Source organism: Artibeus jamaicensis, unplaced genomic scaffold (genome assembly GCF_021234435.1).
Source record: "Artibeus jamaicensis isolate MK-2021 breed Jamaican fruit bat unplaced genomic scaffold, CSHL_Jam_final contig_936, whole genome shotgun sequence".
Lineage (NCBI taxonomy): Eukaryota > Metazoa > Chordata > Mammalia > Chiroptera > Phyllostomidae > Artibeus > Artibeus jamaicensis.
In genome coordinates this window covers 1,579,717-1,606,392 of record NW_026522017.1, presented here as the reverse complement: position 1 = coordinate 1,606,392, position 26,676 = coordinate 1,579,717, and the positions used below count along the sequence as shown (strand labels likewise).

Genomic DNA, 26,676 nt, shown 5'->3' with positions numbered 1-26,676 from the left:
CCTGATGAAACTTGGCAAGGGTTTTCTTTCCAAGGTCTCGAGGACAATCCTGTTTATGTTACATTCTGCATTTGTCTCAAATGTATGCACTTTTAAAATAAAAGACTCGGAATCTATGAAAAGAGAAGAAAAACTCAGATAATGAGCTGAAAAGATGTAGAACTCCAGTCAGCTTTAGTGACATCTGTTAATAGAGAGACTTGTGCAGGCCTTTCAGCAGAGCCTTTTGGGCCTGCCAGGGGTCAGCGGGTCATCCTGTGTGATTGGCTGGTGGTGAGCTTGCGCTCCCCTGCCTCCCAGTAAATAGGCAGTTGAAGGAGCAGGAAGTGAACTCCCCTTCTTCACAGAGGCCGAGCGGGCTTCAGGCAGTTGCATTCACAAGCCAGTAAGCAGTGAGATCTGCAGGTTGGTATTCAGGACAAGAGAAAACAGATGTCTGCTCTTCCTGCCAAGCCCCTTTCTTGCATTTTAGGAACCATTCCACACGCACAGGGAGGTTTTTGTTCATTGCTTTCAGATGATGACCGAGTGCTCTGCACCACGCGGGACCGCCAAGTCCCGCTTTTCTACTCAAGTGAACATTAGTAGCCCTTTATCCCTCTCACGGCCAATGTGGAATCCGGTTTTCTACTTGTTAGAGAAGCCATTGAAGCCTTTCCATGGATATAAAGAGGCCTGTTGGCCCCATTTTTATGTTCGGCCACCCATAATTTACAGAAGAACTGTTTTTTCAGACATAGCATTGAATGTAATAAAACAGTTACGCTTGTCACCGGTTTTAAGGAAACTAAATTACCCTCATTCAAGAACCACCCCCCACTTACTACGAGTGCAGTGCATTTTGTTCCCTATGAATGAATGGTAATTAGTGTGCATGGACACTTGGAGAGTTAAATATTTCTGTGGCCAATGCTGCCAGCTTGAAGTTTCCCTTTTTTTTAATTATCACAACTGTGTGAACAGCATTTGCAGAATAAGTTGACCATTTGAAAAGAAAAATAAATGACATTAGTTCTAAGGGTCATTCCAAATGAAGAAACCTAATTGAGTTGTTGCCGTTGAAAACAAATGCATTGCAGTCATAGAAAATATTTGCTTGTATTTAGTCTGCTCTGTGTCACTGTTTATCAGAGACCAGGTTAAGAGCTCCATTTCTTTCTGGATTCTGGCCTACAATATTTATGATACATGTTTCTTTTGTGACTTTTTTATGCTATATCTTTCTTTGCCCAAGGAGTGTTTAAATCTGTTCAGTTACAGGGTTCCCAGCTTTATCCTGAATCTGACTAAGCGTGATTCAGAAATCTTTCTAATTGGATAGGTTTGATCACACTGCTCTGCGCCTCCAAAAGCTCCACATTTTTCAGGGTGTGGCTTTCTCACTGCAGTTTCTTCTCCTCCTACCTACTCCGCCCCCCCCCCCCCCAGAGTACGTGAGATCACAGGGAAAGCATGGCTTACGTGTCTGGAGTGTGAACATTACTTGAAAAGTATTAGGTCAGAAATATTGTTTCTATATTGAAACAAATTCGAAGAGTTAAGCATTGCAGAATTTACACACCCACACGCTTTTTCTTTCCCTCTCTTTTTTCCAATAAAGCACAAGGCTTCAAGGAAACACTCCAGTTCTTGCAGCGCCGCTTTGGCCTTGGCCTGCGGACTCTTCAGGACCCGCAGTCGTTCTCCCTGCCTAAGTGGGAAAGTTGGAGGAGCAGCGACTGACAAAACAGAATCAAACTCCTTAGGTGGCCCTTCCACAATCTGGCTCAGCCTCCTGGCTTCTGCTTGTTTCTCAAATTTCAACTCAATATCATGCCTTCTAAAAAGTCTTCCCTCAGCTTCTTCCCAAGGCAGGTTCCGCTGTCTGTTCTCCCACTGTCCATGGTACAGGTCTGTGTCACAGCATGAAATGTGTTTTCATCTCCCAGTGTCATGGCTGCGAGACGGGGCTGGGGTCGTGGTTCGCTGTCTGAGTGGACGAGAGGCATGGCCAGTGCCGGTCAGCTGTAGTACGCTACAGCGCCCTAAATGCCCACCTTCAGACAGAAAGGACCCCATCTGCACTGGCCAGTTAAGGACCACACTTCCACAGGGACGAATACAGTCTTTTGCGCTGCAAGAAAGTTTGGGGATTTGGGAGGTTACGGCCAACGTGAAATGGAGCTTGTGATTAATGGGCTGAAGTTCTCATCCCATCCATCCATCTCAGGAGAATTTGAAAACTTTAATACATAAGACCATTTAGCTGCTCCCATTATTTTGAAATATTTTATCTATTATTGTCATGCATTCATTAAACAAATCACTTTCAATTTTTATACTTAAAGATACACACCTTATGTAATTGGCATTAAAGAGGTTTTGCTCAGCAGACCACATTGAGTTTATCTGCTTTCCACTACAAGGAAAGATGGTTGATCGTTTTGTTTGGTCTGTGGAAGGATTAATGAGGGTGACTATTCAGGTTGCTCTTGAACATCCCAAGATTTTTTAATATTTTCTTGGACCCAGCCACACGGACACACCCTGAGAGTCTAGAGCCCCCAGTCTGGGCGCCCACCCTCTGCCTTCAGAGCCAGCCTGGTTCCGGGCTGTTGTTCGGTCAAAGCCAGGAAGTCCCAGGGGCAGTGCTTTCTGCTCATTGTTTCTCAGACTGTGATAACTTTAATTCTTGGGAATGCCAGGGTATTTTTCATTTTCTAGGATACCAGATTGTTATTCAAATCTTACCAGAAAAATCAGTGTTTACTTTCACGTGAGGGGACTATAAAAAGAAAAGATTCACTCCAGGTCTCATTAGCACTAGAACACATTTGAAAGTAGAGAGTCTGTGCAAATTCAAATGTGTGTGTGCTTCACATGTATTCTTAAAGCACTGTGCATTTTGGAAATCTAAAATATAATGAGTGTGCTATTTTGTTGCCTAAAGCTAAAGCATCAGTTAATGACTTTACTAATAGTGCTTATTAAAGAAGTAGTATAAGCTTGCATAGTTTAATATGTAAAGATACAGTTGGTTAATAAGATCAAAAGAAAGCCTGGTTTAAAATTAAGGCTATCCCAGAGGTGAACTTTGACTTGGTCAGACATATTCCAGTAATCATATATGTTGTTTCCTTAATGACTTGAACATCATACTCTTCGTAAATATACCTGTTACTGGTTCTCAGAAAATTCTACTAGTATATCTTTGGTTTTAGCTGATTCTTCCTCAGCAAAGGAGCTATGAGAAGGAAATGACCTAATTATTGCTTCTCTAATTTTCATAAGCAAATAAATCACCTGGGAACCTTGTGAAATTCAGCTTTTGATTCCGTAGGTCTGGGATGGGGACTGAGGTTTGGCATTTCTAATGTGCAGGCAGGTGATTCTGTCACTGCCGGCTCATGGGTCACTCTGAGTAGCCAGGGTGTAGCAAAACTCCCCATCCCCGTGGACTCTAGGGTTGATCATTTGATATGACTTTGAGCTTCCTTGGTTTTTGTTAACTTGGGGGCTCTTCTTTTCCCAAGTGATCACAACTCAAAAGTAGTAAGGACTCTGCCCGCAGAGCAGAGGAGGAGACTTGGGGCTGAGACCCTCTGGGCTTCAGATGACTTGGTCCAGAGTCCCACCTGTGTCTCGGGATTGAATTATTAGCAGTAACAGCCTTCTGCACAATAGTGTCCCTGCAGTGGACTCCTAAAAATAGTAGTGGAGAAGAGGTGGGTTATTTTGGGAAGACTGCAGGCAGCTGGGAGTTGTGGTCCCCCGGGGGCATCCTCCAACTCAGCGGTCCCTGCCAGCAGCTCCACTCCCGGGCCTGCTGAGAAAGGCTCGGTGGCTCCTGTCTGACCCGCAGAGACTGCCCAAGCTTCAGGTCCTGTTTTCAGGAGTCCAGGGTGACTTGTGTGTTCCGTAGTTCCAGGATCTTCCTAGTGATACTTTTAAAGACGGAGCAAAGAGAGTGGCTAAATAAAAGTAGGTGTGTCAGCGTATCTCACCTTCTATTGGAAATCAATGGGCAATTCTCTGTTCTGTTTTAGCAACAAGAACAAGATCCTACCAACCTGTATATTTCTAATTTGCCACTATCCATGGATGAGCAAGAACTTGAAAATATGTTGAAACCATTTGGACAGGTTATTTCTACAAGGATACTACGTGATTCCAGTGGGACAAGTCGCGGTGTTGGCTTTGCTAGGTAAGCACACTCTCCTGCCCTTATCGTGCTACCAACAATAACTCTGCAAAATTTCCTGGAACATAAATATTGAGCAAGAAGAGATTTTAAGCCATAATTTTGGGAACTAGATACACCATGAACTTAAAGTATGTGTAAATATTGGTGTGCATTTTCCCAAATCTTTTGAATGACCATTAGTATGGTTGACCTGAGGTCACTACTATTTAGTGACTCCAGGCAAGGAAGTGTTACATGAACAACAGTTCTGAAAGTATGTGCCCTTAATATTTTATTAATTAGATCAGGATGCCTGTAACATCTTCAAAATAACAATCTCCGGCTCCTAAATTTTGTACAGATATCAGTATGGTTTTTCTCATTAGATGGAACTTGGATTCATCATCAATAAAGTCAGTGAATCGCATTTTTAAATGAAACATTTCAGACTTTAAGAAAAGTAAGACAGTGGTATGACACCTGTCTAACCACCAGTTGTTACACCAGTGGTAACGTACAGTTTTGCTTCAGCTTATTTTCTTAAGAAGTAAAATGTTGCAGGCAGATCTAAACTGCCCTCCCTGTTCATCTTACTTTTGTCCCTTCCTCCCCGGAACGGATGACAGTGCAGTGGTCAATTTGGTTTCTAAAGGAAAAGTCTGAATTAGAAGGATCTCTGACTTGTTACATAGTTTTAATCTGAAAGATTATTTTATGTGGTGCTTTAGGAATCTGTTAGTACTGTGCAATAACAGATAATGTCTACCTGTCTTAAAGTATTGATTTTGGCTTTTGGAGGAAAAACTGCTGAAATTTTACTTTTTTATACATTATCCTATTTGATGTCAATCAATGTACTGCCACAGACTATGAGATAACAAAGCAAATGTTGTCTACTATTTTACATATAAGAAGATCGAGGCAAAGAAGGGACTTCTTTCATTATCGGCGGGCCGCCAAGTCATGAGGCAAGGTCTTCTGGCTTGTAGTCCATTGCCCTTTCTGTCAAGCCAGATAATTTTATGATACAACTAAGATGGTCTACAGTTGAAAGTCGCCAAGGCTGGCATGTCCAGTGTGCACTTGATTGTTTAAAAGGTTCCAAGTGAAACAAGGAAAAGCCCGGTGCCGTCTAAAGCTTGTCACCTCTGTGGGTGTTCTGAAAGCAGATCAGGTAGTTTTATTTCTATATCCAAAGATGGAATCCAATTAAATCCTGCTGCTTTTTAAAGCTATTATTATTTATTAAAACCTGTGTGTAACTGGGTAGTCCAGGAGTGTAGCGCATTTTGAATAGATAATTCAGTGTTTCTTCCATTAAAGAAAAACAAGTCAAAATAATTTAATTCCCCTGAAATATTTCTCAAATGTTTTGAGCCCCCTGCAGATGATGTAGAATAAGTCGTGAAGTAAGGCTCCATCCTTTTAAGTTACTCCTCCAAAGCCAAGAGTAAAAGGAAGGTACATAAATGACTTAAATTTAATGTTGAAACACATGTAAAAACCATGTAAAGTATGACATCCTCTGATTGACACTAGTTCTCATCACAGCTTTTGAGTCTTTCATTTTGTGACTATGTGAAAGGAAAGAACATTTTAAAAATATTCTAGCAAACAATAAATATACTGGTGTCTTACACTATTTTTTGTGTTTAATTCAGTATCATGACTAACAAAGCTATTGGGTATTGATTGTCAGCTTTCCAACAAGTAGATAAAAATTATACATTTGATGTGCTTGGTCTTAAACACTCCAGATGTAATTTACTTCTTTTGTGATTCAGAATGTAGTTGTTAACATGTATTTTACTGTGGAAGTATGCCAGCCACAGTTAGGTAAGGGACAGGGTAGGCCCATTTTTTCCCACTCACCATCTTGTTAGGCTTCATTTGTACTCACTGAACCTGTAAGAATGTACTCACATGCCCAGGACAAAATGAAAACTAAGAGATCTCTAAATGTTTGTGTTTTTTTTATAAATATAGAATGGAATCAACAGAAAAGTGTGAAGCTGTTATTGGTCATTTTAATGGGAAATTCATTAAGACACCACCTGGAGTTTCTGGTATGCTGTTTGTCTAAAATTTTATTAGTAGTTTTTTAATATAATATGTGTATAATTTTAGTACATGAGGACTCGTCGAAGAACAAAAAAAAAACTTCATTTAGCTCTTTAAAGTTTATTTCTTTACATCTGTAATAGGACTTAATAATTCACCTCTCTCCAGATGTTGGGTGATTAAATGTGAATGGAAGCTGGCCCACTGGTAAGGATCAGACTTGTAAAGCCCTAAGAAGCTTCTCTTACTTGGGTATTTAAGCTGTTCTCTAATACACCTTATCACCACCCTCAGCGAATCTGTCATTCAGGCGCATCTTTGAGGACTGCAATACTGTCCGACCCACCTCCTCCCTTGGTGGCCATCCCCCCCTTACAGTGTCTGGACTTCAATTCCTGTGGCCACTCTGTCCACTTCCTCCCATCGCTCTGCCTCGTGTTGTCATGACCAATAAACAACACTGCACGTCCGTGGCTTTTCATTCCAGCATCACACCCGATGACTCCCATTCAACCTGATCTGAGATACAACGGCATTCTTCCATTTTCGTGTTTTATTGGTCCTTTCCCATCCCATCTGGTACATGTGTGTGTGTCTCTCTCTATATATGTCTATCCGTCTGTACATATATCTAGCACAAACACACACTCCTGTATATTTTTAATTGGTTTTAGGAGGGGAAGGGAGGAAGAGAGACAGAGGCAACATCATTTTGTTGTTCCGCTTATCTATGCATTTTTGTTTGTGCTCCTCACCAGGGATTGAGTCCACAACCTTGGTATATTGGGTTGATGCTCTAAGTAGCTGAGCTATCCAGCCAGGGCTTTGCTCTCCGTTTTTGAATGCTAAAATCATTTCTTTAGCAGCATCCTGTTTCCTTGTACTCTATCCCTTGGTCACATCCCTTGGATTGGCAGAATGCTGAACTTGGATTAATCCCACAGCAGTCCACCTTTACTGCTTCTGTTACATCCAGGCAGGGAAAGGCTGCCCACCCTTATCAGACCCTCAGCAGCTGGTCCTCACCAGCTTCCTCACTCTGCCCTAGAAGCACTTCTCAGTTTTCACCATCCAACTCGGTCCCTTCCCCACCCCACCCTCCACTGTAATCTGGTAACTTCACTTCCTATTTGATGAGTAAAATTGAAATTAGTGAGCAGAAATACCATTATCAACTTCCTGCTTCCTCCCAGCAGGGAGAACCTTCCCCCTAAAGCCTCAAGGACCAGCGGTACAAAGCTGTGCCCTTTTCCCATCCTGTGAGGGCCTTGCTCTGCTAGTTATCCCCTCCCTGTGATTTGTTTGTCTTTTGTTTTTATTCTTTTTTTTTTTTTTTCAACAAAACAAAAAACCTTTATTTTTAATCAGTAACAGATCTTTGGCAAACTAATTAGTGGAAAATGGAAGAAAATGCACAAATACTACTAAGAACAAAAACTGATCATAACTACAATGGACATTTTTTTAAGTACAAAACTGTGAAATTCTATGCAAATATATTTTAATAACTTCCTAGAAAAAGCTGTCCATTTGTGTTCAAGATTGTTCAGGTCTCTGCTCTCGCAACTAAATTAAACTAAGCACTTTCTAGCCCCTTCTCACATAAACCTTACAGAGTTGTAGTCCACCTCCTCACTTACCACTCCCACCTCAGCTTCCTGGAATCTGACCCCCCGTAGTACACAACTGGAGTTCCTTGAGGTCAGCCCACTGTCCCCATCTGCTAGGGCTGCCATGACAAGGTCCCACAGACTGGTTGGCGTAAACAATAGAAACGCCCGGTCTCAGAGCTCTGAGGGCTGTGAGGGAAGACCTGTTCCAACCCTGCTCCTTGCCTGTAGACGGCTGTCTTCTCCCTCTGTGTCTCACACCATTATCTCTCTACGCCTGTCTGTTTCTGTGTCCACATGTTGCTTTTTTATAAGGACACCAGCCACTGGATTCGGGCCCAACGTAATGACCTAATTTTACTGTAAAGACTCTGTCTAAATAAGGTCACGTGTTCTGAGGCACTGACAGTTAGAACTACAACTTCTGTGCACATACCCAAAGGGAACATATTGAACAAGGAAGACTTGCCTCCTGGTGACTAAGTCTGGAGGCTTTCCTGTCTTCCATGGTTGGTCCACCTGCTGCGTTTGGTACTGCCGGCCCCTCACTCGTCCCTGAAATGCATCCTCCTTTGACTGATGTCTCATCTGTCTGTCTGGTTTCTCCCCATTTTTTTTGATTCCTGTCTTTTGTGAGCTTGTTTTCTTTTATCTACTCCTTAATTGTTAGTGTTCCCCTGAATTTCATTTTTGGCTCATCATTCTGCTAGATTTCATCCTCTCTCATGGTTCCAACTGCTACTCAACATCAGACGACTCTCAAACATCCATCTCTCATCCTGGCTTTCCCCGAGTTTCAGGCTGCCTGGCCTCGGTCACCCTGTATCCACCTACTTCAAAATCAGATTTGTTCCCCTTCCCATCTAATCCTGCTCCGCTTCCTGTTTTCCTTCCCTGTGTGAGTATAACCAGTGTCTGCCCAGGCACCCAAGCAGAAACCCAGGACTGAATATCCTGGGCTCCCCCAGCCCCTTCACTTACTGTCTCTCATGAACAAGTCTTTCAACTCCTTGCATTTTCTCCCTGATTATTTCCAGAATCTACCGCCTCCCCTCCATCCCTCCTGCCACCGTCCAGTTGAACCCCTTGTCTCTCACCTAGGCCATCCCAGTGGCCTCCTAATTGTCTGCCCTGTATCTGGCCCTTCCTCTCTTAGATGGCATCACTGACTGCAGCCACAGAGACTTAGGTAAAATACCACAGGCCCTTGCGTCACTTCACTACTAAAAGTCCTGCCCCTGCTCCCCACACATAACCCTTGAAGGAGGAGACGGGGTTCCTTGAATTAGCCCTGGCTCACTCTCCATCCTGCCCTCTCTGCTCCCAGCCTCACTGTTTCTCCTGAGACACTGAAGGACAAACGGCATTCCAAACACACCATGCTGCTTCAGTTCCTTCATGGTTTCCAGTTCCTCGGGTTTCTTTGGTGCCCTCTAATCCGGCTGTCCCACCTTACCCTTCAAGGCTGTTCAAGGCTCTCATCCCCCTGGGAGGGCCACCTCTGACCCAGTTGGGTTACCTCTGTTTGCATGGCACCCTGAGGACACCCACCTGTATATCACACAGCACTTACCATGTTTACATGTGTCAGTCCATTAAACGGAGGGGTCTTTAAGGCAGAAACTCTTTGCTCATCTTTCTCTTCTCATACCTGGCATAGTATTCAGACCATACTAAGCAACAGTGAATACTTGTTGGTTTTGTATAAATTCCACTACACGATTCACCTTAAAACAGTACTTCCTGTTCACGAGCTAGCATGCTAGTGGCTGACCACAAACCAGAAGTTTAACTGGTGTTCGGTATTAATTCTGCTGTAGTTCCAAAGTTCCATCTTTAACTGAATAGCCAATGATTATGATTAAGGATTCACTTTAATTTTTTTTATCCAGTTGAGTGTCACTCACTTCGTAGAAAACCTTTCTGTAAGTACATGTGATATCATGGACTCCATTCATCTTGTAATGGTAAAGCCCCACAGCACACACACGTAAGCTCGAACTGCCTACAGGCACAAGTACGGAGCGTAAACTCAGACACGAAAGTAAACTATTCCAGGGAACTCAGCCTTGTCAAAGCTTCCTTTTTTGTTAAGTTAGTTTTCTTCTTCCATCAACAACACTGGAATTGAAAGAGAAAAAAAGGGAATGTTTTCACCTCCCAAACTTTCTGTAAACCCTGCCCTGCGGGGCCTCCACATTAACCCCAGTGCCCACCTGACCCCACATTTTCCTCCCTTCCCTGTGTCGCCCTTTGCACAGCCAGGGCCCCAGAGCATCAGTCCTTCGAAGGGCTGATTATCCACCCACCTACAATTGCTGTACTTTCTCAGCTTCTCCCAGTGCGCAGCAGAGTCTTAGGGGGAAGAACACCCCAGCACACATTTGTTTTTGATGTTGTTGTCATCAGTCTGAGATAAGCTTCGCCAGTTCCCTGAGTGAAAGAGATTTCAGCATGTCCCAGATGGACCTTGGACAGTTTCCTTTTTTCTCCAAAGGATAACATGGTTATATCATTTAAATGTTTTGGGTTGGGTTTTTTTTTTTTGAAGTGGGTTTTATGATTGTGTGTCGCACCCATTCAGTGGGAAAAAAAAAAGACCTGGATTTCCAAACCACGTGTAAACGATTCTAGGATTCTCTGTACCTTGCAACCAGTAGAAAATGGTTTCTCCCAAGCCGTGCCGAGTGTCAGGTGAGACACAGGAAACAGATGACTCCTCTTACATTGAGATCATCGCCAGGGCGTGTGGGGGGTCGGCGGGGAGCAGGGTCTGTGCAGTCAAGCTGTTCTTTGTGATGAATCAGAATTAATTTCATGCCATTTTCTAATGTTTAGTGACCTTTCCTGTGTGTCTTGGTTCCCACCTAGAACACAAGTCTTTGGCTGCAGGGGCTGTGTCTTGTTTTTAATTCTGTGCTCAGCACAGAAAGCCTGTGCATCGCCCTGTCACAGTGCAGGTCTCCACATGGGCTTTAGGAGCATTTTTCATGCGGTGCTCATCACAATAATCATGGCTCTTCTGAGAGTCTTTTTGGACAATTTTTTGCATTTAAATAAGGTTGAACTCCCTTTGGACAGGTGTTTGAAATGTACAGTCTGGTACTTGGAAGCACACTGTCCCAGTGAACCCAACTTTTTTTCTAAAACAAGTCCCCAGTGGCTTTGAGAACCCACAACAGAATTTGAAACAATTTTCAACTTCTAGATTGTCCCCCTTTTTTGTGTACATGATGCGAAAATTCTGTTTTGACTACCAGTCTTTTTATTAGGTGCTACTCTCCCTCCAGTTACCTGGGAGGCTACTTCTTAACATGGCTGTCTCCATGGGATGCGTATGATTATTTTCAGTAGAACCAGCTGCAAATAAAAATATTGTCGGGCAAGGGTAAATTGAATGAGCCTCCACTTTAATGTTTAAATAATGCATCTCATTGCTAGGCAGACATAACATTTCATAAATACAGTCCGAGGATGGTTTATTTAATGATACAAGTTGCTTAGCTAGAATAGGCAGAGGTGTCCAGAAGGGTTTCTGTCAGAGTCCTCAGATTCTTGCCTGACTGGAAAGTTGCCCATGACATTGGAGTCAAGTACAGAAGAGAAACCCACATCAGACAGTTTCCAGGAGACACTTGATGAAAATTAACAAACTGAACAGTGAACCCATCTTCACTGGGACTCTCTTTAAGAAAAGTCTGTAGGTTGTTTAGCAGAAGGAGGTCAGCTGTGCACGTGAGTTGTCACAGCTCATGTGCCACGTCATTCTGCCAGCACCCTCTTCGTCCCAGGCTGGCCTGGCTGGGTTTCCTGGCCCCCCTGCCAGACATACTGCACCTGGCCCAGGTCGTGCTACAGACTGTAGTGCACGGTTGTATTTCGGTAAAAGTCCACATCGCAATGTGTATGCAATCTGTATTCTGAAAATGCTTTTTAAAAACCACCGCCTTTGAGACTTATCTTTCCATATTTTTAAAGAGGCTTTATCTTGTTTATAGCAGATTCTTCTTTAAATGTACAACACAGTTTCTGTTGAAAAAATAATTGTTCATAAGGCCTTCCCTTTCATCCTTCCCCACTCATCTCATTTTTTCCTGAAAATGTTGAAGCATTTTCCTTCCTTTGGATTTACCTTGGTATGAAGGGCAATTGGTTTTCAGGAAGTCAGATTTGCTTAGAAGGTTTCCAACCAGGGTAAAAGAACCAGCGAGTTCTTTCTGTAGAGGTTTAAAAGAACTACTTAATATTTACTTGATAAAAATTCCATGGTAGAGAATTAGTATGTGGTAGTTTCCCACAAAATGAATGTTGGAGACAAGCGTTGGGACATTCTAATTGGGTAGAGTGTCTCCAAATTAGGAAACATTCCCAAGGCAAAAACACTGTCATTCACCGTGATGATTCTGGGATTTGTCTAAAAACTACTCTCTTCCAGCACCTTCCTAGAAGAAAGTGTGCAGGCACTAGTCGGTGCGTGCAGTGCATTAACTGGAGCTCTCCGGGGCTGCCTGCCCTGATCCCCTCATTTTGCTTCTGTGGGAGACACACATGTTTTCAGTGCTACAGGAGGCAGTGTGACCACCCAGCTCCTTCTGGACCTTTCCATGACATTAATGGAGTCTGAATAAGTTCCTGTGTGCTAAGGGTAGAAGGTTAAAAAAAAAAAAGTGTCCAGTCACTGGATTCATGAGTGCTTGTTAGATTCTCAGAGCAGGCCGACATGACTCTGCCCATCGCCCAAAGCTTCCTCTGTGGAGGAGCCGCTCCAGGGAGGTGCGCGTGTGACTGCCGGCCGACTCCATCCAAAGGCCCCAGCTTGTTTTACATCTGCTTTTGTGTTCCTTTGCCTTTTCTGATTGGGTCTGTGCCCAGCAGGGCTTCAGAACTGCTCTTACCACATTTCATAACGCTGTGTATATAGGTGATATTATTAGGGTGTTATCCTGGGCCAGGAGGCAGAAAAGGTACCGTTTAGAAGAAAAATTATGACTCTAGTAAAAAGACTGGACATCTTTCAAGGGTTTTTATTGCCCATTTTTCCCCTGAATGCTTGTCTTAAGCATTGTTACTCTGTAAAAAATAAATAAAGTTTTGGCAGCTGTAGGGCAAAGTACTGCAACACATGTACAGTGCTTTCAGGACAGTGGGGTCAGACCTCTGCGGTCGGGACCTGCTCGTGTCTCCATCGCCTGCACTTTCAGGAGCAGGCGTTGTCACCAAGGCCGCAGTGCTGTGCCAGTCCCAGGTGGCCCATGGCCTTGGATCTTTCTTGCAGGTCTAAAGTTCAAACTCGTTCTCCACCAAGGAGGGAAAGTCTGGTTTTTAGAACGTGACAAGGGACCACAACTGGCCAGACGCCAGCACTGTAGTTGAAGACACTTTGAGTAGTACACCAGGCTTATGTGGGGCTGTCTTCTGGTCGTTACCACCATCAGTCACATCCAGGCTACAGCAGACTCTGCAAATCAGTTTGACACCTTTTCACCATCAGGTTCTCCCACGGAGGAACAATGAATAATGGAGAAAAATTTTATTAAAGTGTGAGGATCTCGGGTGGAGAATGTAGGTGTTACTATGAAACACTCTTGTGAAAGGCATTTGCCAGTAACTTCATCATTAACTACAGCTTGAACATTTCTCCCGCTCTATGCAAAGCCAAGAGCCAGGGCAGCAGTCCTCACCAGCTTATTAAATCCCACAGAATCAGATATCGTGGAAAACAGGCCAGTCCCTAGCAGTGTTTATAACTTCTGAACACAAGCCCCTGCCCTGAGAACTTAATAATTCAAAGGCAAGAGGAGGAACCATAATTAAAATGTTAGCTCCTCCTGTTACCATAGTAATAGTAATAATACCTAATATGCATTGAGCTGTTCAAGCACTTTTGCGTGTTAATCATAACAATCTTCTGAAGTAAGTACTATTACTTTCCCCATTTCACACATTGTGAAGCCAGAAATATTAAACAGCTTGCCCAGAGTCAGTAGCTAATAAGTGGCAAAGCCAAATTTCGAAGGGAGACTAATCTAGAGGTGGCATTCTGACCACTGTATAATCTGGCTTACCTGTACAGCTGCTAGCATGGAGGTTGGGGAGATTAATACATACACACACACAAGTGTTCACACAGTGTTACCACAACAAGGAAAGTATACGTGATTGTGATCCCTTTTTGAATAAAATGTTATGTCATCTTTTTTTTAACAACTCTAAAAAAGGGAGGGAAAGGTCCATCATATAAATAGTAGAAGAAAAGGACCTAATGTTGCAAATATGAAAAAATACAGATTTAGAAACATAGAGTAGTAAAGTATTTATGTTGGCGTGATAGGAAAGGATTGCATTTTTGTTTTTTATTTAACCTGACGTTAACAATGTTAAATAATCATTGTCTTGTGGATAGGCCCAGCTGAGTGGGAGATGGGACCAGTGCATCAGGGTCAGGAAAGGAGAGGGAACCCCCCAAAGGCCTGTGGAAGGACAAGCGTCTGTAGAGAATCTGGAGCCCTGGGTCCTGGCTGAGCAGGACGGCAGGATTTGGTTAGAAACTAAGGGGCTAAAATTACAGGAGGGGTCATTGTTTGTGCACACACACTGGAGGAAAAAAAGGATAATTTCTGTGGAATCCTTAGGTTGAGTTTTGGAACCAGAGCCCCAGATTTTTCCTTGCATGTTGTTAGTTGAGGAATTTTTTAAAGTACATGGCATTATCAGAAAGCTAATTACAGTTGCTGAGTGGGCTAGTTTTCTACAACTGAAGGAAAAGCCATCAAGGGCAGTTTATGTTTTATAGAATGGTGATTGGGATAAAATACTACATAGCTAGAAAAATGGGAATTTAGAAGTAGCAACTTCTCCAGCCATTAGAACACAGCGAGAGAAAGGTCCACTGTTACCAGACTACAGAGACTCGAGTTCTCTGAGCCCCTCGATTAGCTGTGTGAGGGGCTCTTCCAGGTCAAGTCGTAAGCTCAGTGCTCAGTCAGAGTGGGCATTCTAGAAGCTACTTTTAGCATGGGTGTCAAGGGAAGACATTTGAGCATAAATCACTGTAACGTTTGAACTTTAGAAGATAGATAAGCACACTACGTGCCTGACCCGCTCAGTGAGTCACCACGCAGATCACCCAGATGGATGGCTCATGTTCCCTTAGGGGAAGTGTGGCTAGTGCCACCAAGTCAGACATTTGTAAAAGATCCTCCCACTTGCAAAGACCTGTTGAGGGCCTATGGAGAATCCCGGAACGCAGTTACCCTAGGTGGCTCTTAAGACGTGCCGAAAATGGCCAGGGTGTTTGCGTTGGTGGCCTTGCCTGCTGAAGGGAACACGACAGTGGTTGCAATGCTTTTGGAGGTATGTGCTCCTGTCAGTTCTGATGAGCAAGAAAATAACTTTTCTGTTGTGGATAAGAGGAGAATCTGACCTGACATATCATATAAAGAAGAAGAAATTTTTTGGATCCTTGGGTTGAAATTTGTAAAGGAAGAGCACCAGGTATTTACTTGCATGTTGTTAGTTGAGGCATTTTCAAAGTAGGTGACTTTATCTGGAAGATGGCGGATGTGGTCGTTGAGTGGGCTAGTTTTCCACGACTGACAGAAAGATTGCTGTTGAGGACACTGCGTTTTGCAGAATGTTGATTGGGGCAAAATCTGAAGCACACACTCCCTTTGCAAACCCCAAAGACTAGTTAATGAAGGGGAAATTCAGCTTAGAATACTCTGCCTATTTGGTAAAATAAATTGATTGGGGTAACTCTATATAATAATTTATATTGCTTTAACCCAGAAGTGTATCTTAAATCAGAAGTCATTTGGTAGAACTGTTTGCAGTTACTGTTTTGTGCAGTAAGGGACAGAATTGTTCAAATAGAAAAGTGACCATACATTCGTACTAGGTTTTTAGACTTAATAGCCCCAAACTTACCTGTTGAGTATGGTCATATTACTGGTACTCGTGGCACTTACTTTTCTGCAGGCCAGCGCTCCTCAATGTGTCCCTTCTAAAAAGAACAGTCAGGGATACCGCCCGAGGACTGATCTGTAGAACACACAACATCACATAGTGTCTCCCGATCTTTAACCTGGAATCTGTGTGTTAGGCTCCAAAACGTGAACTTGACTATTCCCCGATTGGGAATAAACCACAGGATATGCCAGTCAAGTAAGAATCTCATTTTGTAACAAGCTTGCACACACTTAAAAACAAGTGGGCCACGATAGATCTGGTTATGTGTTTTTTTGCTTTTGTTTGTTTTTCTATTCAAAAACAAATTATCCAGCCCTTGTTCAGCTTTATGGTAGCATGTATCTTAAAGAAATTTCCTTGTATTTGCTTTCCTGGAGCATATGGTACAATCTGGTACAATCTGTGTAGTGAATAAGGAATCACGAACTTATAGGGTTAAGCCGTTTCCTATAATGTCATCCACATACACAGGGCAGCAGCTGTAAAATAGAGCTGTTCCTGTATCGGAAGCAGTTTGCTTCTGGGTGGCACTTTTATTTTAAATGTCTCTAAAAGCAGTGCCCTGTCCTATAAATGATTAAATGGGTTTCCATACGATGGGTACACTCTCACCACTGGATCGCAAGCCTGTTGTATCCACCACTGTATCCCTAGTTCTTTTTTTTTTTTTTTTTTTTAATATTTTATTTATTTATTTATTTTTCGAGAGAGGAGAAGGGAAGGAGAAAGAGTGGGAGAGAAATACTAATGTGTGGTTGCCTCTCGTGCGCCCCCTGCTGGGACCTGGCCTGCAACCCAGGCATGTACCCTGACTGGGAGTCGAACCGTGATACTCCAGTTCACAGGCCTGCGCTCAATCCACTGAGCTACACCAGCCAGGGCTCCTAGTTCTTAACACTGTACCTTACCTTACACTTAGTAGGCACTCAAAAATTTCAACTGCTAGGAAGTCCAAAGGGACTGGTAGTAGAGGGAAGCTGTTAGAGTTTGATGGGGTGCTGCTTCACGTTGGACACTGGGCACTCCTGTGTGTTTTCAGCAGACTCTGCCGTTGCCTGAGGTTGGTTCTCTCTCACAGGGAGTAGTCTAGGTGCGTGGACATGTGTTGGAAGCACGTCACCTTAGGTAGGGAGACTTGTCCTTTCAACAAATGTGGCATTTCTGCCCCACCAGGGATTGTTAACCAACTGCTTTCATTCACACCTACCTGCAAGTAAGCACTCTTTTTTTATTATTTGAAGTTAAATTTCAGTCCACAAGCTAGTCAATATAATGCCTGTAGATAAAAACATTTCCTTAAGGTGAAGTCTCAGAAAGTGCCAGCACCACAGAATTTATCTGTCTCTTGCCCTACGAGGCTATGGGAAGGCAAAATCCCGAAACCTCAGATGTCGTTTGGAGAAAACATTTAATGCCATAAGGACCTTTATTGATCTCTGGAGAGTGAGATCTTACTTCCTTTTGTCTGAGTTCTCGACTTATTCTTAGAAGTCAAGGTGAGATATCCAAGGTCATAGTCCACAGACACGCGCCTCACTCTCAGTGGGATTTACTTTCTTATCCCCTTCTTTGCGTTGAGGTCTGTGTTCTCTTGGCCCTGGTTTCCATCTGTCCCCAAACAGCCTGGGTGTAGAATTAAAAGCATCATCAGTGACTAGGAAGCCCTCTTGCTTCATTGCATCTATTCACTTTCCTTCCATGACTGTTGGTAAGGGTAGAAATTTCCATAAGCCAATATCCTCTTTTTTCTTTTTTAAGACAAAAAGAATAGCTCATCCACTGTCTAGGTTTTGGCCCTAGTCCATCTTCCAGCACACCCAGTTTGCCTTAAAGGGAATTTCCTTGTTCAAGTAAACCTGGAAGGTGTGGGGTGTGGCTAGAATTCAAAGGAAAACGAAGAACCCCTTTGTGAAAGGGAGGGCCCAGGCCCCAGGCCCTGAATTCCCACCTCCTGGTACTCAGAGCACAATTGTCATTCAGAAGTGTGCTTACATCCCGCCCTACCCCCACCCTCCCTGCCCCCTTACACCTACCCCTGTCTATCTGTCAATCCATCAGTCCTCTGGACTGGGTCCCACCTGGAAGAAGAGAGGAGGGAGCCAAAGGGCTTGACAGCAAGCCAAGGAGAAATTGCAGTTGGATTTTTTGTTGTGCTTTGTATTTTGGCAGTGTCGAGAGACACTGTTGCTTTCACCCTGTCATTAGTGGGTGGGTAATGGTGATATAAAATAAGAGATCAATTAGGGTAATAAAAGGCAGAGGAGAAAGGAGTAAATTTTCCACAAGTAATATTTTTCTCTTCATGGTTATTTAACTTTGAAATAGAACTTGAAAGTAGTAATCACAGTTCTGTAGTAGACAAAGGATGGAATGAGAACCAGACAGGAAGGTGTGATTGCCTTTATTGCGTTAACTACAATCATACAGAAACATACACCATTTTCAGGAGTACACTGCTGTTTCCGTTATAGAAAGGCACAAAAGAAAAAAAATCATGAGTGGCCTGCTCTGTGGTCATCTCTCTCTCTCTCTCTCTCTCTCTCTCTCTCTCTCTCTCTCTCCTTTTTTTTTAAATAGCTAATCTGTATGTGTCCTTGTGAGAGTGTCTGCATCTTTTGCTTCCCTGTGTTTCTTAAGTTGTTCTTTGGATCATCTTACGATGTGGACATACACAATAATAGTAAAGCAACACTGAGTGGGATGAGTAAGGCACAGAACTTTTAAATAGGGTGTTCGCTTGTTTTCAGCTTCTTTACAGCCGCTATCTTCAATGCTGTATCCCCAAAAATAAACAAAGGGGACCTATTGACTCATTCATTCATTGAACCAAGATGTAATAAGTGCCTACAGCGCGCCAGACCCTGAGGCACTGGGGATACAGCGATGAACAAAACAGATGTCACTGCCCGTGGAGCTTGCACTGCAGAGGGCAAACAGACAGCGAGCAAATCAGCACGTTTGCGGGTGGTTGTAAATGCTCTGAGTGAAAATGCATGCAAGCAGCGTACAGGGGAACTTGTTTTCTTCTGGGGTTGCAAAGGCCTTTCTAGGAAATTATATGGGAAGCTATGGGAGCATTTTTAAGGTGCGGGGAGGAGAGGACAGCATAACCTTATTTACACTGGGAGATTTATAGAGGTGGAATTGCAGAGGGCCCAGGATGAAAACAAAGTACGTCTGCACTTAGGTAGCAGGAGTGCATCAGAAGAGCCCTGTGCTTCTTCAGAGTAGCTCTTTGAATGTTTTCATTACACTCTGGTTTGAAAATAATGATTAATACATTTTTCACTCATTAATATGAAGATCTGAGTAAACTTGCCTTGAAGTACTATCAGATCCCTGATAGCACACATGTTACAGAACAGATGGTGGGGGGCAGTTATTGACCCACCCAGAAACACCAAAAACTGTTACAGAGCAGACACACACACAGGGCCAAGGTGGGTCACGATATACTGTTACCAAAAGGACCCCCTACCAGGTTCATTATGTCTGCTGCCAGATAGGAAAGACAGCTCTCAATGCCAGAGATTTGGGAAAAGGAAAGGAAATGTTTATTTAATGCTATATAGATTTAAAGTAGTGATCTAATGGCTTCATTAAAGTATCAAAGTCCTTTTGGATACCCATAGACTCCCACAGTGCTTCCTTCTCTCCCCCCTTCCCTAATTCAGGGTACCGTATCTCAGGAAAAGAAGTACATGTCCATATTTCAGGCTGCTGGCACCATCATCTGTGTTACTGTCCAGGCAGGATCTCTAACTAATCCAAAGCCATGTGGCACCTTCTCATGGCCTACTGGCAAGAGTTCTTTCACCCTTCTTCCAGGCAAAGTCTCTCCTGCTTCCCAGGCCATGCAGCCAAAGGGAGCACCCCAAAACCACATGGTTGTCTCTTCACCTAAATCGGAGGGGTCCCCACTCTGGCCAAAAGCACGTGGCTTTTCTCTCTACCAGAGTTTCAGGGGTTTGCACTCTGGCAAAACTGCATGGATCTCTCTTTTCACCTAAGCTGCAGGGGTCTGCACTCCTGTATCCTTCCAGCTTTCCTGGGCTGCCATAGTGAGTCTGGGCAGGCATAGCCCCATGTCCTGGAGCCAGTCTTGTCTAACCTCTCATGCAGGTGCTGTAACTCAGGGGACCTGCCCCCAGTTGCATCTTGGGGGGAAGTCACTTCCATCCCCCTGGCTCAGAGCTTAGCCACAGCTGTTTAACATATCTCTGCAACCAGTTAAAAGTTATAGATATGCTAAATGACCACACCAGAGGTTAGCTGCAAAGCTGCTGCTATACAAAACAGCTCTTCCTGTTCCTTCTCCGTGTGTCCCTTCCCCCAACTCACACCTGTGGGGAAAACGGGTGAGGACATCCTAATATTTCTTGGACACCTTGAGTTCTGGACCCCATTCCAAATCCCTGTTTGGGGCCCCCCTCTAGGCTAGACCCTGTATCATTCACACTGCACCTATTATAAAAGAAATCCCGTTACATTTTGTGATTTATAAGCACATGTAATTTTGGTCTCATATTATTTCTGTTTATTCAGCTCCTACAGAACCTTTATTGTGTAAGTTTGCGGATGGAGGACAGAAGAAGAGACAGAATCCAAACAAATACATCCCCAATGGAAGACCATGGCATAGAGAAGGAGAGGTGAGACTTGTAAGTTCTTCCTTAAAACTTGAGTGTGGGTGTGTAACTGTGAAAGCCTGTGTAACCAGTTACTACAGTGTTACAACTTAATCCAGATAATGTCAAATCAAAACTCTGCCCGCTGGACATGGTACTGAGACTGATGATTGCCAGGTAGACAGATAGATGGTGGAAAGAGCCATGGTTACTAGTTAACTACACGCAAAGTAAAAGAGCACTTCAGATGTTATGGATTTTTAGAGAGGTTTAACATTTATAATTATTCAGTAAACATGACTAAAATTAACCGTGTATTTGTCATTGAGGATTTTTTTTTTGCCTAATTCTTTTGAATAATGTTACTTTTTTTTTAAGTTCAGTTTCTTAATAAAAATGTTGGGCCTCCATTTCCCCACGTTTATTTTCAGTGAATTGTTTGTGTTTTTAAAAGTAACATACTGGTTCAAGAATGTCTAGGGAAGTGCCGTCCAGTGAACATCTGCTCTAGAATCTGCCCAGTGGTACCCAGTAGCCACATGCAGCCGTTGGGACACTCAAGTGTAGGTTGTTTGCTGGAGAGACTCGATTTGTTATTTCATTTTAACTAACTGCACAGGGCTAATGGTTACTGGGTGGGACAGTGCAGATCTAGAGGTTAATTCTCATACCAAGTTTATGACTTTGTGTTTATCTAACAAACTCCGAGTGTGAAATGCTACCAGACTGTTGCTGTTTTATGTTGCCGTGACTCTACAAAATGGAATTTTTTAATCGTGCCTTTGCAGACGTTTCTCTCTTTCTCATTCCTATAGGCCGGAATGACACTCACTTATGACCCAACCACAGCTGCTATACAGAACGGGTATGTCATTAAGATAAATACATAATGGCTTGAGGGAACATGTAAAGGTAGAAAATGTCAGACATATGTTCCATGAAGTATTTCACTTAAAGGATTACTTAACGAAGGCTTTTGTGTTTGTTCTAGATTTTACCCTTCACCGTACAGTATTGCTGCAAACCGAATGATCACTCAAACTTCTATTACCCCCTACATTGCATCTCCCGTATCTGCCTACCAGGTTTGTACGTCAGGATTCATCAGGAGCGTGGCTGCTTGCTGACCGTGAATCACTGCTCCATTTTTGTGTATCTTAAAATTTTGAACGTTTACAATGAAATTTAAGTCAAATGCTACGCAGCTTGGATACCTGATGTAGAATAAGCTGCTTTCTATTTGACAGAACGATTTACTTTTTATGTATGTGATGGTGTAAGCCAGGGGGATATGGGTGTTGGTTGTCGGTCCTTGAAATCATAGCATTTCAGAGTTGGGACGACCCCACTACTTCCTCACAGTGAGCCCTGCTGTTCAGTACCTTGAAGGGAACTGGCCATCAGGGGAAATAGAGAACAGGTGCGCTCACTTGCCTGTTCCTCAGCAGGAACTAACCTGCAAATAAAGATAGATGTGGCTTTACTAGGTAACATTAAGTGAGCATACAGAGACTAGGCCAAAAGAAAAAACAAAAAGGAGACTACTGCCTGTTTAGGTGGTTTCTGTGAGGAAGCTTTATCCTAAAATGAATTCCCAACTTAGAACCAAGATACCATTAAGCACCTTGTTATAATCCTGATTTGGTTTTATTTCAGGGTTAGGTCCTGTTCCTCGCGAACCCAGGGGTACATGCGTTTCTCTTCCTTAGCAGAGCGGCTCCGACGGGGTTGCCACCTCGGCCCAGACAGGACCATTATAAGCGAGTTCTGTTACAGACAAGTAGGAATATAGTTCCCATTAGTTGACTGTTCAGATCCTGTGTGACTAAACTAAACTTTTGTGTAGTCTTGTTTCTAAAACAATTCAATTAGATGTTGTAGCCCTGATTTCTGGGGTTAGGGGGTTGCAGTATCTAATAACTGTGTTTATTTTCATTCTGCAAGCCTCAGTTTCCTCATCTTTAAAATGGGGATAATAATAGTTTCCATCTCCTAGGCTTGTTATGAGAACTAAACGAGAGTCTGTATAGAGTGCGGCATGTTATCCTGACATATCATTAGCACTGAGTAAATGTTGGCTGTGATTATTATCATCATCGTTAATGTGCAGGAGTAGCTGGTTGGTGCAGATATATTCATTATACTTTTTTAAAATGATGAATTGGTGAACATAAGCCATATGTTCAAAGTTTAAAAACATAAAAGTAGCCTTGAATGACAAAGACCAGTGATTAAGTGCACCGAAACTGAAGTTTTTTAAAATAATATTCACAGCCTCCCTCAGCTTTTAGGTTCTTTTCTCCTCCCTCCGTAAGTTGTCTCTTATTTTTTTCTCTTATTTTTATGCTGGTGTTTTAATCTGCTGAACATACTATTCACTCATTAAATGCCTCTTCAGTCACTTCGGACTTAATGTTTCTGTTTTCCTTGCCTATGTAAAACTCTGAGATCTGCTCTAGTGCATTTTCCCCAATTAACAACTCCTGTATCTGGTATTGAAGGTAGTCTTCTCTCTTACCTCTCTGAACTTGGAACCCCCTGCCATTTATGGATATCACTAAAAATAGGTCTAAGTTAGCTTATTCTCAGGCAAATGGAGGGTTGCGCCTATTAATCTGAGTGTGTGCTGCTGTAGATAGATTACAGCCGTTACTGCATCCCCCCGACCACCTCTTTTCTATAAAAGCAGCGAATGTTTAGCCATAGAACTGTTTCATAGAATTAAAGAAATTAGACTGATTTTGGAAATAGATTTGATATACCTGACTGGAAACAGCATTTCATTTCAGAGGCCTTTCTTCTCCTGGGCATTCTGTGTTTCCCTGAGCTACACAGAATGTGGAACTTTTTTCATTTGCCTGACACTCAGTGTCATAACCTCAAAGACTGATGAACCCACTAAGTTCAGGGGCCCAGTAGGCTTGGCAGATGGGCTTTAGGGGGTCTTTCTGTGATTCCTTCAAATCATTTGCAAAATGTTGCTTGTGTGTGTGCATTTAGTTGGGAAAAGGGGCCTGTTTCTTTCACAGTTTTTCAGCAGGCTCCATGACCCAAAGAAGGGTAAAAAACCAATGGTAAAAAAAAAAAGCATAGTACATAAATTATTATTCCCATTTTTTAGTTAGGAAAAATGAGGAATTATCATTGACAGCAGCTGATTTGCTGCTTAAGAAAGAAAACTGAGTTAGATGTCATGGCTCCCTAACCCCATAATGCTGTATTAGATTATTAAGATCACTGAAGCATGCAAGAAAATAGGAGCATCTGGCCAAATTGGGGTCTGCAGGGAGCTCCTCGCCTCTCGTGACTTATTCAGTGGAGGCCTTGTACTTGTGTTGGAGTGGGCCTTTCTCCACTAAACCACCATATTCTTCTATAATTGAATTTGAGAAATTGGCGTCTGCAAGAAACCATCAGTACCCCAGTGGGGAAAGGCTGCAGTCCAGATAACTGACATGTTAACAAGGCAGAAGCACTTAACTTTGGTCTGCCTTAGGTGGCAAAGGAACCCAGAGAAAACAAGTATCGGGGCTCTGCTATCAAGGTAAATCATAATACATTCTTCCCCCATGACTCTTCCATCTCTCTATAGAACCTTTGAAGTTAACAGTAGGGGATAAGCCGCAGGAGGGTTTTGTTGTTAAGAATTAGAGACTGGAACTTACTCTAAAAGCCACATAGTCTCCAGAAAGCTCTGGGCATCACGAAATAGACTGTTTCTTTTTTTTTTTTCTCTTGAATGGCAGGCTGCTTTCTTTCCTGCCACAGAATCTGACTCTCACATCTTATTTCTCAGTCCAGAGGGTCTGCTGTGTGGATGCCCTACTGACTATAGACGCCAAGGTCTAGTTAGTGAAGTTTACCTTCGTAAATCTGAGTTTTAGATTTTTATTTTCCACACTAACTAGAAAGTACTGACCACCAAACAAGATTTCTGACCCTAATGAATGTCCTTGGTATTAAAGAGAGATTAAATTTGAATGTACCTTTTAAATAACCACATACTTTATGGATTAGTTCATAATAAGATGTGCTGGAATTAATTCTCATTCATCAGTATTCCTGAAGCACCTAGTTAATACCTTGATGATATAGCACTTTTCACTATTCATTTGAGCTGTTTACTTACCTTTCTTGCTTAGACAGTCAATTTGTTTTTTGAGGGTGGGGCCCATGTCTTATTCACCTTTTCCTCTTTGGTGCCTGATACTCAGTAAATACTTCTTGAGTGGGCAAATGGAACTTGTTTTTAAATAATCATTTCATCCTATTCAGACTGACCAGTTTGCCAAGAACTCTGCCTTAATAATCTTCTTAATCACTGAGAGTATTGTTTCCTTATTTTCCTTCTGTAGATCTTAACATGATTAAAAGAGTTATAGAGAAATGGGTAGTGTTCCAATGGAAATCAATGTTTCTTTCAAAATCCTCCTTTTTCCAGGTGCAAAGTCCTTCTTGGATGCAACCTCAACCTTACATCCTACAGCACCCTGTAAGTTTCGTCATAATGGCGTCATGCTCTGCAAGTAAACCATGTGTGTGTTAAAGCCATTCTCTGGCTTAAAACCCTTTGCTGAAGAAGATTTGGCAGATTTTAAGTGTGTATCATGAGAATGTACAAACTCATTATAAAACTCTCATTCACATTTGTCTTCCAACAAATTGGTAGTTGACAGTAAGTTAAATTTGCAATCTATCAGAGCTTAAAATATATCACATTGGAGATGGGGCACCATTTTCTTCCTCATAACCAGTTTTGTAGGAGATTGTTAAATTGAGTTTTCAACTTTTTAAATTTTTTAAATTGTAAGGTTTTTTAGTTGCAAAATTGTATTAGTACTTGGGATGAAGCCTCTCATTTTCTTTTACATTATGTAAAGTGTTCAAAATTGATCTACAGATTTCTTTTATTGATTTTAGAGAGGAAGGGGGAGTGGGGAGAGAGAGAAATCTTAATTTGTTGCTCACTTATGTATGCTTTCATTGGTTGATTCTTGTATATGCACTAACCGGGGATCAAACCCACAACCTTGACATATTGGGACCACGCTCTAACTAACTGAACTTCCTGGTCAGAGGCAAGATTGATCCAGAGATTTCTAGAAGAGTTACTTAGCCTCTCCATAGAAACTCTGAATACAAAAGTAGTAACACCTTTGGTCAATAAATATGATTTCTTTAGTGACATGAGCATTTGTCACTATGTATGCATTATATTTAATTGAGTTACACTTTACCTTATTAGCATATTTAATGTGTTTAAAAAATATAGAAAATCCAGTTAGTTGAATTAAAACATAGGCTTAAACAGTTGATAAAATAAAGGTGGAGTACAGAATCACACATACACACAAGCTCAAAATGCCCAACACGCTGACCTACACACTTGCTGTGGGAAGGCCACATCTTTGGCCCTAAGGTTTCTAGTAACAAATGCAAAATGGGAGTCTTGGTAAGCAAGACAGCTCACAGCACTTACAAGATAAAAACAGATCAGTTGTTTGGGAAAAGCACACTATTCTTGACCTTAAGATGAGACAGGGATTTCTCTTGGGACACCTAACGAGGACACTGAGGTCACCTGTATGAAACAGCAGTCCAGGGACAAGTTCTGAATAACAATAGCAGTTCCTACAGATGAACAGGGAAAGGAGCAGGGCATTTCCTCAGCACATCCTGGGCTGCTTCATCATTTCCATGTTACCATCCAGCTTTGGATGATGCCCATTAAACCTTTAAAAAGAAAAATTTCTTACGAGGTATATTAACAACAAATTTTCTGACACACATCTATATTTTCTTGGCATCTCTTAGAGACAGAGCTGCACATATCTCAGTTTAACATCTTTAAGGCAACAGTCGTGTGCAGGACATTGCACACAACTGTTGTCTGAAGACTCGTTTCCTTTCCTACCCAGACCTACCCAGCCTGCAGCCGCAGCTGCAGTGCCCACCTGCACACCAGTCTCTGCCCTCAACTGCGCACCTAACATCAGTAATCACAGTGCATTTAAGGAATAAGTCCAGTACATTGATACCAAAAACTGAACATTAATCTTGCAGTGTTAGAATAATTATATTCTCAGATAATTGGGTGAGAATACTATCCCTTGCAGAAGTGCGAGGGATAGTGTAATCTATAAGAATATTATATAGGATAAGTTAGAGAAACTGTAAAAGTCCAGGAATAGAATTAAATTTTGGTTTATGCAGTCAGTGTGCCTGCCACTATGTAATCATTAAAACG

At 42.4% G+C, this 26,676-nt stretch overlaps 1 protein-coding gene across 10 annotated transcripts in view; it reads left to right on the top strand.

The window, feature by feature from the left end:
- RBMS1 (RNA binding motif single stranded interacting protein 1) overlaps positions 1-26,676 on the top strand; it is a 207,865-nt gene that overhangs the window by 173,884 nt on the left and 7,305 nt on the right. For 5 of the 10 annotated variants that reach the window (XM_053655160.1, XM_053655158.1, XM_053655157.1 and 2 more), the window contains exons 5-11: positions 4,026-4,183; positions 6,149-6,228; positions 20,347-20,462; positions 21,245-21,294; positions 21,421-21,514; positions 23,926-23,973; positions 24,871-24,921. In XM_053655160.1, the coding sequence (XP_053511135.1) occupies positions 4,026-4,183; positions 6,149-6,228; positions 20,347-20,462; positions 21,245-21,294; positions 21,421-21,514; positions 23,926-23,973; positions 24,871-24,921 (597 nt within the window). The remainder of the gene's footprint in view (positions 1-4,025; positions 4,184-6,148; positions 6,229-20,346; positions 20,463-21,244; positions 21,295-21,420; positions 21,515-23,925; positions 23,974-24,870; positions 24,922-26,676) is intronic. The other 5 variants (XM_053655159.1, XM_037140418.2, XM_053655162.1 and 2 more) reach the window with 3 other exon arrangements.